The sequence below is a fragment of the Calidris pugnax genome, unplaced genomic scaffold (assembly GCF_001431845.1).
Source record: "Calidris pugnax isolate Ruff unplaced genomic scaffold, ASM143184v1 scaffold63, whole genome shotgun sequence".
NCBI lineage: Eukaryota > Metazoa > Chordata > Aves > Charadriiformes > Scolopacidae > Calidris > Calidris pugnax.
This window is the reverse complement of record NW_015090852.1, coordinates 1,609,723-1,623,411: the sequence shown is the minus strand read 5'-3', so window position 1 is coordinate 1,623,411 and position 13,689 is coordinate 1,609,723. Positions and strand designations below refer to the sequence as shown.

Sequence of the window (13,689 nt, the reverse complement as noted above, 5' to 3'; positions counted from 1 at the left end):
TCAAGAACACACCCTAAAGCTGTCACAGTGTCTTTGCTACGAGTTTAAAATTACTGCAATTATATGATGAAGTAACTAGCCTGAACTTCAGCAGAAAAGAACAGAAGATATAAAGTCTCAAGCAGTGAGATTACTGATACAGAAGGACCCTTTAAAACAATGTGTTAAATACTACTGAAATGCAAATATAACTTATTGGTAAGAAATACTGCTAGCTTCTTATCCAAAAGCCTGGTATGGAATTCTCAATTCTTAGCTTTTATAGTGTCTGAAACACTTAATGGCTACACAGGTGTTTCAATAGGATTTCCCTAGAGGGTATCAGTTACCTTCTCCTGCTGTAATCTCAGGAGCAGACCACGCTGCCTCTTTCGAATGGGAGGCATCTTATCATCCTCTCCCTTGTCTCTCAAATGCCTGCAAATAGATTAAAGAAAGAATTAAGTAAGAAAAAAGTGCAAATCAACGAGTCTCTTACTCTATAAAGTGGAAAAAACAAATTTTACTTTTCCTAACCTGCAGAAGAGTATATACCTGTACTTCATCATTGGCACGCTCTATAGCAGAATATTTTTATTTACTGTTTTAGTCAGGCATGCACAGTGAAAAGGCCAGTGCAGGTAATATGTGATCTCACATGAACAAGCAGAAGCTCTGCAGAAGTAGCACGCTCACCAGAGAAAGACAAAAGGAAGGATCACCTGAGTCACTACTTCAACATCCTACGTCAAACCCACAATGACAAGAAATTGGAAGAAAACATCTGGTGAACAATGGTACTCTCATGCAGAGAGTGACCACTGCTTAGTAGTACCACTACGTACTTCAAGTGGAATTCCAGGACAAGTATATGTTAGGTAAGAAACAAATCATTAAGTGCAACACATACCCAGACACAAAATTTTGCCTGAGTCAACTAAAATGACCTCAGATAGACATCAAGCAAATAAAGGTCAAACTGTTTGGCAGTTTTATATCTTCCTGATTTAAGACTTGACAAGAGTAACAGTTGGGAAATACCTTCTCTGACTGACAACAAACATCTGATGTTCTACTGCTTCAATGAAATTCTCTGTTATCAAACTGGATTCAATATGAACATCAAAGCATGCTTACAAACTGGGTTCTATTCTTTCCAAGTGACAATAAAATTTGTGTAGATTACTGGTGTCAGAACGTTAGTTCAACCATTGATACTTAATATGGGAGGGGGGAGGCGGAAGGAAAATCTTACAAAAAAAATTCAAGTAGAAGTACAAGAAAACGGGCAGTCAGCAACAGTGTGTATTTAGAGCTGCCTTACTTCTTTTGGTGTTCCAGCCAAGCCAATTCAGCCTTGGTCTTCTCTTTCAGAGCCTTCTCCCGGAGCCGAAGCAGTGAGGACTGATGAGCCGCTCGCATTTCCTCCTCTTTCATGTACTGTCTTACCATCTCCATGGTAAATTTAGAGAAACTATCCTGCCCCCCTGAGAATGGCATGCTTAGCTCCTAGAAGGCAAGACAAATTTGGCATGATTTGATAATACAGATATTCCAAGGATTTTTCCAATTACGAAGTGTGTGTGTGTATATATACACACATACACAAAAACAAGAGGGAAAGCTGTTTTTTCTCTGAGTTTTTTGCAGACCAGCCTTTTCTGCCTTGGGCTGCAGGACAGTTTTGGAATGTCCCCTCTTGGGCCAAAGAGGTGAAGCATCTTCATGTACCTTCCTAGCTGTGTGTAGGCATAGTAGTAAGACTTAATTCACTGGGCTTTTATAACCTACCTCCGAAAGTCAATCCTCTTCTCCAAAGCCACAATAGAACAGGTAGAAGCCTGGATAGACTGTTCCATAAGTCAAGTCATCACACTTGTACAACAGTGACATACAGCATGATTCCTACAACTCAGTGTTTTGAGATGCTCAAAGAACCACAGTGAAGAAAAGAAGCCTAAAGTTTGCAAACACAACTAAGAACAGCTCACTTGAAGCTCACGAGCTAAACCATTTCAGTTCAGTTAATTTACCTTAACCATAGCTGCTTGACCTACCTTGATAGATGACAGAGCCGTTTTTTCTGGGGAGACTTCCTCATCAGAATCATCGCGATTACCCCGTTTCTTCTCCAAATTATTTCTGCGATGACTCTCAGAGGGCAGCAAAGACCGAAAAGACTTTTCCTCAATCTCATCCTCTGTCATGGACTCATCAAATTTCAGGGAATACTCTGTTGCAACAGAAGCAGAATCTGAGGAAGAAATCAGGGAAGTGTTTTTACACTCAGGTATGTATCAGCTCTGTTTTACTCTCTCTCATCTCAATAAAATCGGGGAAGGAAGGAAAGAAATGGAGATAACTACTATAATGCAGAAAAATGGGCATTTAGAAAAGAGTGACCTTGAGGTAGAAGACACCATGAAATACTGTTGTCTAGCTTCAGAAGCCTTAACTTCTGTACACATATATAACCACATTTCTGGGGCTGCAAAAGTATTTGGCATTCAGCCTGCATATTCAGCAAGTGAACATTTGGCTACAGCTAGCACAGCAGAGAGTAGAATGGCCCACAGACTCCATCACTCTGATGTGCAGAATTTCAAAAGTTTCCATCTCCCTGTGCCATTGTCTATTACCTCTTCAGAAGCTACCAATTCACCTGGGGCTCGGCTTTCTTCACACACATTCCCTCATTTATTTCCGAAACTAATTCTGAAACGGCACCTCCCTCCCTCCTCACCACCTTCAGATTCATCACAGACAAACAATACAGCTAACCTTTTTCATCTGGCAGTGATAAAACACTATCACTTGGCAAGGAGTCATCAACACCAGTATGAGCCTGCTCTTCAATACTGCTACTTATCTTCTCACGACGGGAAAGCTTTTTCTCATTCTCCTTAGAAGATGGAACTGAAGGACTCTCTTGGCGGCTGCTGGTACTACTGTGTTATCAAGAGATAATTTTTTAAAAAAATTATTTTGCACATTTCAAAATATTTACAGTACATTACTACTGTACATACCATGATTAACATCCTAGCAATAATCAACATGCAGAGGCTTTGTTTTGTTTTTAAAACGCAGCTTGGCTACCTTAAAATTCCAAGCTTCATCAAGCTGCTGAATGACAGCAGAACTTGCTATTTTTATTCTACCTTAGAACACAAGTTGTTTGTAGGTATGCACACCCTCTACCTGGCAATGAGTACTGGTGATAAACCATTGCAAACATCTCTCCTTAACAGTGTTTAAAAGGATATGAGCAAGATAGCAATACTGTTTTAAATCAGAAGAACTACAGAGGACAAAAGCATTTCTGTTGGCCAAGATCAGAGAAGGGCTGTGAGAAACTTCATGGGACCTAACTTGATGAGGTAAGTGAAGAGGAAACAAGAAGCTAAAATCCAGTATTAAACACAGGCAAGGTACTGAAAAGTAAGACTGGAAAGGAGTGAAAATTTCAGGCAAGCAGAGTTCCAGGCACCTCATGTAAAATCTCAAGCCAGTGCAAAGCAGCAGCGAAAACAAAAACTCAAACAAAATGGCCAAATACACCGAGAACAGAATAGGAATTTTAGCACATTACAAATAGGCAGTTCTACAGGTCCCTGCACTGTGTTTTCAAAATGTATGCTCCAGTCTATCATCTAGTCAATTTCAAAATGACACAGAGCAAAATGAGAAAGGGACAAAATGGAAATATTTAGGACAAGGAAAAAACCTCAGATAAACAGAGACTTAAAGTGACTTTTAGGTTACAAAGGTGATGCAATAGAAATACGCAAGTAGGCCACAGCACAGAAATCAGAATAATCACTGCTCAATAACTTCTGAAGATATTTCATCCAATCAAAATGAAGGTCACATCCAAGTTCCTCCAGTCTATCATCTAGTCAATTTCAAAATGACACAGAGCAAAATGAGAAAGGGACAAAATGGAAATATTTAGGACAAGGAAAAAACCTCAGATAAACAGAGACTTAAAGTGACTTTTAGGTTACAAAGGTGATGCAATAGAAATACGCAAGTAGGCCACAGCACAGAAATCAGAATAATCTCAGCTCAACAACTTCTGAAGGTATTTTATCCAATCAAAGTGAAGGCCACATCCAAGTTCTGAACACCTGCAAGAACAGAGGATCCCACAACCTCCCTCCCCCTCTATTCCACTGTTTAACCACTCTCACAGGGAGCTTTTTCTCCCTCCAATGATTTTCCCCTTTCTGGAACATCACCATTGCCTTTTGTCATCTCACTGTGCACCTCCAAGAAGAGTCTAGCCTCAAGTTCCATAACAACCCACCTTTAGGATACGGCAACTAAATCCCTGGTCTCTCAGCCTTCTCTTTTCTAGGTTAAGTTAGCTCAGTTCCTTCAGTCTCTCTTTTACACCACTAGACTTGCATCAGTATGTTCATGTCTTCCCTCTACCAAGGAGTCCAAAACTGGACACTGTATTCCAGATACAGTCTCATATGAGCTGAACAGAGGGGAATAACCATTTCCCTTTACCTGCTTGCTAGACTCTTGCTAATGAGAAAGCAGATGTGGAACTCAATTATTCTTAAGTTAGGAAAGAGAAAAGGGTTCAATTAGAACAAATACAGCAAATTCAAAACTGAAGATACTAACACACAACATGCTATTACACTGTGGACCACAATGTAGTAGGATTTTTAACTAAAGACAAAGCAAATCCTGGTAGGCATGTAAACCTTCAAGCTCATGAAAATAAGACAGGTTTACCTGTTGAAGGCTTAATACTGACTTTCCCTCTTTTTAAAAAAAATATATTGAAGGAATTATCTTTATATTCTGTTGTACTTTAGTTCTTATTTATAACAAAAAAAAACCCCCTCTGTGTCATCTAATCTCTTCTTACCTCTGATCATGAACTTTTGATCTCGAGGACTCTGAATAACTATCGAACATCGGTGAGTATGTCTGTTTTGAGTCACCTCTCTCCTCTTTACCATGTGATATGGTACCAGATGGCTCACATTTCCTGAGAAACAGAAGTGTTTGGAGTAAATCTACATGGTCTTAAACCAAAGAGTAATAGAGTTTGCACAAGCTTTCATCAGTTTACCAGAAGTAAGAGCTAAAACTTCTGAAAAGATCACTTAAAGCTCAGACTAGTTATATCATCCCACAAAACATTTAGAGCATCTTTTTCTACATGCAGAGTTTCACAGAACCAGTTAGTGTCACCTTTGGTGTACATTATTAAGGGCATAAAGAGGGAATCTAAATTCTTCTTCTTAAATGCTCACTCATTATGACATCTTAAAATTTTCTTCAAGAATAGGTGAAGCAAAACCTCCCCCTTCCTAAGATGTGAAATATTAGGCAAAACCTGTTTGTATCAGTTCGGGCTCTCAGTTGTTTCATGAACTCTGAATGATGCTGCCGCTGGTGGTCAAACAAGGTGGTGACTGGAGCAGCTGGAGCGCTGACAGTATCCGAGATCTGTGCTCGTGCTAACTCTGTCATCTGGGTACAACAAAAAACAAAGGAATACAATGTGCTTATCAGCTTCAAAATGTTTTTTGAAAGAGAAAATAGCCATCCTCGCAGGCAATTTGCTGATTTACTGAACAAATGTGTAAGATGCTGTTTTGAGATGGTTTGTAATTACATACATGTCAATTTAGGTTGTAGGAGGTGCATACTGCTCTGTAAATAGCTTCAAAATGTTTTTTGAAAGAGAAAATAGTTATCCTCGCAGGCAATTTACTGATTTACTGAACAAATGTGTGAGATGCTGTTTTGAGATGGTTTGTAATTGACACATACGTGTCAATTTAGGTTGTAGGAGGTGCACACTGCTCTGTAAATGCATACTCCTTAATTTATTCAGAGTGGAATTATTGATAACGAAACTACAGACATGCAAGATACTACTTATTGTATCATTCTAATCAACTTAATCAAACTCTGATCAATAGAACAATCCCCACATAATAAGACATTCCAGGCTTACCATCACAATTAATTAAAAAAAAAACAAACCAAAAAACCACCAGACACAATGTTTTCTTTTCCATTTGAAAGAGCATCTTGTTCAAAGAGCAAGAAATATTATTTCCATTCTAAAGGAGGCAACAGGTTTAAGTTCCAATATCATGCAAACTGCCAGGTCTAAACTTGGCAGCATTAAACCAACAAATAGCCATAAATTTCTCCTTTTTCAGGTATGGCAGTCGCTGTGTACCTGACTCGAAATAAGAAGTTCTTCAGGAATCACAGCAGAGGACACTGATTTTTAGAAGCTTTAGAATTTAATATTTTTCTTTTTGTTCAAAGCTCTGCTTCTTGCAGAGCAGGGAACTCTGATGGGTTTCAAAGATAGGAATAAGCTGCATTTCAGTAACTTTCAATGCACATACTGAGTTTCTCCATTAATTCTTCAATTCATGTATAAATTAATTGTAATACATAAAATTTTATAAAAACAAGTGATTTTTTTTTAAAAAAAGGATTGTCTGTATACATCATCCACTATCTTATCCTTCATTAGCACGACAGTAAACTCTAAGCAAACAAACTTATATTGTAGCATGCTATATTATCTCTTTTTCATAAGATAAACTTCTAATTGAAAGCAATGCAGAAAATTAACTCCATTCCTTTATACATAAGAAATTACAGGGTACATCCAAAAATATCCCAGCACACTGGTGATCAGCATTTCCATTGCTGTTAAAATAAATGGTTATTCAACTGAATATCAGGATGGAACAGCTGTGCTAGTCCATCCATCATCACTGACCAGGTCACCCCCATCAACCTCTCCACTGGCATCTCTTACTCTTGGATTTCAAACTTAAAGCAAGACAAGAGATGAAAACCTTACATCAAATAAAAGCTGTCTCTTTTTCTTCTACCCTGTTTCTTAATTGGTTTCTACCCACTTCAGCGCTATAAAAAAAATAAATGTTTCTTTGTCTTAATCCAAGACTTGACTACCTGGTATCAACAGCCACTGCATGTATCTCAGATGCCCGACCTTTTCTGCTCCTTTCATGTAACCCATTCTTCTCTATTAAAAATTGATTTAAACTTCACATATTTGGCAAAGGCCAGAACAAGTACATCAGTCCCATATCATAAAAACAGCCTTGCTAAGCACCAGCATGTGCATAAGCTGTGAAGAAACAGTAATGTTCATAACCATCAGCCTTCTGCACTCCATCCCATAACCCTAATCCACAGTTATTGTGATTGCTAAACTACAAATAAGCAAAAGCACTTTTTGGTTACCATGTTTCTTACCTATACATGAAACAGCTGCTACATGTTAGAAACGAGAAGTAGAAAAACTAATAAACTGATCAATAAAACTGATAAATATTCTGTATGCCACAAGAAGGATGAAAAGAGACTCAAAAAAATAAAACTTCAAACTCTGAACCAAGTTAAAAGCTCTGCTGAAGATCTTCCCCACTCTTTTTTTTTTTTATTTCTTGGCCTCCTACCTTCAAAAGTAAGCAATATTGCAGTTTCCCTGCTTCTCTAATTTAATTTGCACATGAAACATATACAGGACCGATCCCTGATGGAGTGCAACTCTTACAAATTAAAGATGTTGTATTCACTATCATCAGTCTCTCCTGGAAGAACATACTTCTTAACAGTTCATTAACTGGAAGATCATAAGAAAGGCAAAGAGGTATTTAAGGCTGCTGACTGACTTCTAAGTTGGGATGTCAGAAAAGCTCCTTTAAAGTCCTATCATTTGTCACATTATGGAAGTCAGAAGTTACACTGAGAATGACACCGAACAGAGAAAAACCTGGAGGCAAAAAAGTATTCAAAATAATACTGAAATTAGATCAGCTTTTTCCTTTCACTGAGGACCTCACCTCCCGGATTTGGTGAGCTGCATCTGTAGTGAGAAGTGCAGTTTCTGCCTGTTTGGCTGCAGCCTTGCATGGGGTCTCCTGTGCAGCCTCCTGCCGCGACTGGACCAGATGCTGCAGTGACTCTGCGTGGACCTGTGCAGAAAACACAGCCCGTTCAACTCTTCAAAATTTTCTGGCTATAACAACTGCAGTTTTATTTCTAAAAATCTAGGGGAAAAATTTTGAAATTGGCACCTAAGAGCTTTTTTCAGCTAGATTAAACCCCTTCACCACTTCCACATGTTCACAGCTTCAAATTAAGAATACTCATAGGCACGATTTACTTACAGCATTTTGCCTCTTACACACTCCACATTTTTTGAAGGGCAGCATTACCTGAGCTGCCTTCTGCCTTGCCTCCTCCAGTTGTCTCTGACTTTCTAAAGCTTCTTGTTCGGCCTTGATTTTCAAAAGAGTCAAATCCCGTTCGTGGCGCTGTTGCTGTGCCTACAGATCAGAAAAACAAGTTCTAATCATGCAAGTGAAACGTAAAGACCTTTTTTGCCTCAGCTTCTGGCTGCAACTACCTCTGAAAGATCTAGATCTACAGTAGAGTAGATCTAGACTCTACTAGTCTAGAGTGGTGCCTCTTCTGCTGAAATAAAATTTTCAGCCTACCGACTGACCCTCTCCTTTTTTATGTACATAGTAGACAATGCAGACTCCCCACACTCTTCCACCACAGTGTAAAAAGAAAGAGGATCTAGGAGACCAATCAATTCAACAGGCTAGAACAAGAAATCTTGTCATCATAAGGAAATTTTCGAACAAGAAATCTTGTCATCATAAGGAAATTTCAATTAAAAATACCCTTTTCATGGAATAAGACAAATGATTCAGCCTGAACAACTACACTGCATGGCACTGGGACCCAACATCCAACCCAGTAAATAATCAAGTTTCTATTTTACTGAAATACACAACCGAATCAGCAACTGCAGCTAATGATATATTAATCACGCATATTCTAGAGTCACCAGTTCCTTGTTGTCAACTTAAAATCAGAAAGACGACAGTATACTAACAAAAGCGTAACTCACCCTAATTTGATTAATTTTCCTACAAACTAAAAAAAAAAAAAGAAGGTTAAGACAAGGAAGTATTTTTCCATTACCTTTAGAATCTGAGCCAAAGAAACGCTCTCCTGCTGGGCAAGTGATATGCCTCGTACCCGCTCTACGTCTGAAAGCTGGCGCACAGACTCCTCGATAGCATTAAGGTAGTTCAATTCTGCTGATAAACGATGCTGAAGACCAGCAGGGGAGAAGCGCATACATCCTGCAGGGTAAGACTTACTAGTCAACCTCCATAGAATTTAATGTCCCACATCAAAATATAAAAAAAAAAAATAATAATAATAAAGTAACTGCTTTGGGATTAGTATGGTTTTAAGAAAACAACTCACCGCTTGCTGAGGCTGCTCCTGCTACGGACCTGCCTGTTCCCAGACTCAGGTCAGGGAAGGCTATGTTAGGCTTCAGCCCTGGTGCTGTACTTCCAGAAGAGCCAGCAGGTGACTTGACTCTTTCTGCTGTATTGCCTGTAGAATCAAACTGCAACATTTTTTGGGAACCGGATGGGGAAGAAGCTGGCGTCTTCTGGGATCTTCCCTTGTCTGAGAAGCTGACAGTGAAACGAAAAAGGAAAGGAGTCAATATTCTCCTAAATTCAGCCACTTCAGAGGACAATAAAGCAATAACTTAGTTCTTCCATTTACATACACCAAACAGAACCACACAAAAGACACAGTCTTTTATGGTTTGCACAGGTTCAGTCTGCCTTTAGGAATGGCCTCATGTTTTTTGTACCTAGATCTCAGTTCAGGGTTAAGTTTCTAGAGCACCCTATTTTGCCCCAAGTATTAAACCCAGTTAGCACACACACACACAGAATTGAAGACCAACATAGTATCTACATGTTCTACATGGCCAGACAAGGAGCTTCAATGCCTCCTGTTAGGAAGCTGGCATTGCAGGAGGCAATCATCTGCATGTATCAAAAAAATGTTTGTTTTAAGAGTCTGAGTGAAGAACTTTGTTTTACTCACAGAAAATTTGGGCAATATTTTGATATCAGAACACAATGAACAGTATTTTTAAAAAGCAAAAAGGTTACAATCAGCATATGGATGCAACTGAGTGTGATGAGCCACTGCCCCGAGTCTCAATCTTTTCCATCAAAATGCAATGAAATGCTTGAAGACCAAAACTTGACTCGACAGTAAAACACTACAGAAACATTTCTTCTTAAGTGACAGCTGAAGACACTCCTTTGCAAATTTACAGAAAACGATGCAGACAGTTTTTAAATTTACTATTCCAATTTTATTAAGCCAGAGAAGATTAACAGTGTCTGCTTAAATCCCTTAGGAAGACATTCTGCCTTACTTGGCACATCTTAGGAGGTCACAGGACCTTTCAAACCCCAAACCCTGTATCAAATCAATAGACGATATCAGTGAAAATCACCAATGTAAGTCACTACCTCAGAACTGCCCTATGCTGACACAGGAGGAGTGACAGACCAGTTGTACTATCTGTTGCTTTTTAGAAAAAAGTACAGTGAAAACTAAGCTGAGTATTTCATAACCACCTTCACTGTCAGACATACAGAGGATGCAACAGAAAATTAGTATTTTTTCCTCTTTTCTACACTCTTTTCTGAGGATCAGTTCATCTCTCAAAAAGCATCAACTCAGAGGGCTGGACAGGCTTAGAAGTATTAGCTGAACACAAGTCTAGCCAAAAATGTCTGTGGATCCTTCCAAAAAGAGCAAGATGACTGCACAGGTTGACTAGCTAATTCCCACACACAAAAACTTCTTGCAGACTGTTTGTAGAAGTGGAAATTCAATGCTTAAGGTACTGAAACTGACAGGATACCTATATTGCCCAGTCACCCTTACAAAAACAGAGAGGTCATTTGGGGAGGAATCACTGTTTTGTTTTTTCTCTTACTGCAGCCATCTACTTTGGGCCTTCATATTTAAAATACAGGGGAAGAAATGTTTTCTGCATGCCCATCTTAGTAACATTCGATCATTTCTTTTGCATATCCAAAGACACAGCCATTTTTGATAGCATGCCATAACACTTCCCAGATTAGTTATACTTGCATACAGTCTTAAAAGGTTCATGTTACCTCATTAGGGAGTGTCCAGACAAGTTTTCTAATGTGCTGTCTGTATCCGGGTTCTGCTCGTGATCTTTACTAGAAATTCTGCTACTTGATAAGGACTTCTTTGTCTGTTGGGATCCCCATTCTAATTCAGATAGCATTTTATCTTCTTCCACAGGAAAGTGGTGAGAACTTCCACTGAAAGAGTCCAACCCTAGGAAGCAACATCATTGCGAAAAGTTTACATTTGGTATTCTAAGTACAAGTATCTTAGCCACCAGGAGCCCCAAAACAAATAATTGAGAACTTTCTTCCATACTTAAAGATGCCTTTGAGTTAGAAGTCTATGAATTCAACATGCAAGAAACATAAATTTGGCAGCTTTCTACAGGAGGTTTAAGTTCTCTTCTGTATATTGTGTCCACTGTCAACAAAACTGTCAACTCAGCTTTCATTTCAGGATACTATCAGTTTAAGTAAAGAAAACAAGGATTTGACTCTTCAATACTGACAATTAGAACAAAGCCTAGCTTTCTTTGGGTAAGCTAGAGAATTTTGAAAAAAATGAAAGATAATTCAACATGCTCAATTTATTTTTTATTGACTTTAAAAATAGTTTTTCCTTATGTCATCCATTGCTTAGATAGTGAGAGTATACCAAATACCAAGTTTCCTCATGCTTTTGTAATGTACAAGTTACGGTAGGAAGAAGTGCATTCATTAATTTGTACATTATGAAAACTGCCTGTGATCCAAAGATAAAGCATATACAAGCAAACTTATTGTTGCCTTCATAAAGGTGGCATTACTCAGATTTCTTGGCAGCCTATTAGAGTTTCCTCTGTACAGAATCTGAGGATAGCTCCCACGCACTATTAAAATCAGCTAATTTGTTCGAAGGCTGGTTTAGGAAAGGAAAGATTTTTAATACTGTCAATAACCTTTTGCCTATTTAATTGCAGATGACTGCATTTTAAGGTCAGAAAATAATCAGCGTCAAAAAGAATTTAGGAAGGAATCACAGGAGGAACATATAAATCCTCCTAGCAGTATTAGATTGCAGTTTCAAGATATGTAGAAATACTGCAATTTTCTCAACAAGAAAACCCTAAGAACTCCCTCCAAACAAATACCCTACAGTTGAGAACGGTACTTACGTTCCTTTTTCCCTCTCTTTTTAGAGGAAGCAGATGAGCGAGAGGATGCTGCAGACCGTGGTCCAGATGAATGCTGAGAAGCAAGCTCTACAGATCGAGGTTCACGGGGAGACTTCCTGCTTGGAAGTTCTTCCTGAATGCTTGAATTACTGCTGCCAGCAACACTACAACAGAGCATGTTGACAGTGATTAATTAAGGACTTCCAACTCCTGCATTACACCGTGCACAAGAAATCCACCATGCTTCAAATTAGAGACAGATGGCTAAACCTGCACTAATTAGCCCATCTTGAAAAGCATTGATGTTCAGATTAAAAACTATGACAGCTAGAACAGTAGGAAGTTTGACATGATATTGAACGTATTGAAACATACTTCTGATAATAGGAAACAGTAAAAGATTGGTAACAACCAACTTTCCAATGCTAACTCTTAAGAGATATTTGACTGTAGGTTTAAACAACATAAGAATGACTCCAAATATGGCTGCATTTTAGATAACCTCTGGGCACACATACAGATATTATCAATAATAAATTAACAAAAATATGAGTGGTTTTCAAGAAAGGATTACAAAAGATTTGTAAACAATACCAACAAAAGACCTATCAAGAAGTTTAATCACCAATAAAGCACTTTTTGCAGCCAACATTTTCAGTGTGCAAAGTGCTTTTACTCTCCTTTCTTCTGAGGTGAAGTAATATAAACACGGTACTTGTGGCCTTCCCCAAGGTGCCCAAAAGATGTAAATATATCTCATTATAAAAAAGGGTCTTAGGAAATTCAGGAAACTACATGAATTCAGTAGTAACATGGAGAGTCTGGGATTTACAGTCTTCAAATTTCAGTCTGAACAAAAGGTTTTAAAATTTCCTACAGACAATTTATGTATTCATTACTAAACATACTGAATCTTCACTGAAAGCAATTATAGGCTTTTTACAAAATTTTGTAGTATTGAAGGTATTTTAACACTTTCAAATATATTTTCTTTTTTTTCTAAATTACAAAGACTAACCAATTGTGCATTATAACAGCCACACAAGTTGGAGAACTAATTTTCACCTGACTACAAAGGCTAAGAACCTTGCCTAAAGCTACCTGCCAGACTAAAGAAGACCAAAAATTAGACAGAGAACAGGGATACATGACTCTAATCTTCACGTCTTAACCATACTGGTTGCTATATTAACTGCAAGGTCCTACGGAAACACCTCATCACTTTGACTAGTATTACAATACAGCAAAAAAGAAAAGATATCCAGCATATTATGAAACATATGTTGCATTAACCATTTTCTGTTGAATTCTGCACTTTGGTTTTTACAAGATGTCTAACACACGGTTACCTGAGGTCACGTGCAATTTTTTTGTCTGTTAAAGTGTCACTTCCCTGTGACGAGGCAAAATCATCTTCGTAAGAAACCAGGCTTTCTGGAGGGCTCATGGCAGGGAGCAAAGGGTGCAGAAGAGTAGACCCTCCACTCGACCTTTCATCAAACACTAAAGTGTGGACAAAGAAGACA

The 13,689-nt window shown here is 38.4% G+C and overlaps 1 protein-coding gene across 1 annotated transcript in view; it reads right to left on the bottom strand.

Moving 5' to 3' along the window:
* CEP350 (centrosomal protein 350kDa) overlaps positions 1-13,689 on the bottom strand; it is an 85,665-nt gene that overhangs the window by 34,528 nt on the left and 37,448 nt on the right. Inside the window, exons 13-25 of the mRNA XM_014943447.1 lie at positions 13,513-13,666; positions 12,164-12,327; positions 11,031-11,220; positions 9,324-9,512; positions 9,004-9,193; positions 8,226-8,336; positions 7,851-7,982; positions 5,342-5,478; positions 4,868-4,990; positions 2,761-2,927; positions 2,037-2,233; positions 1,304-1,488; positions 330-417 (exon numbers count right to left, since the gene is read on the bottom strand). Of these exons, the coding sequence (XP_014798933.1) occupies positions 330-417; positions 1,304-1,488; positions 2,037-2,233; positions 2,761-2,927; positions 4,868-4,990; positions 5,342-5,478; positions 7,851-7,982; positions 8,226-8,336; positions 9,004-9,193; positions 9,324-9,512; positions 11,031-11,220; positions 12,164-12,327; positions 13,513-13,666 (2,027 nt within the window). The remainder of the gene's footprint in view (positions 1-329; positions 418-1,303; positions 1,489-2,036; positions 2,234-2,760; positions 2,928-4,867; positions 4,991-5,341; positions 5,479-7,850; positions 7,983-8,225; positions 8,337-9,003; positions 9,194-9,323; positions 9,513-11,030; positions 11,221-12,163; positions 12,328-13,512; positions 13,667-13,689) is intronic.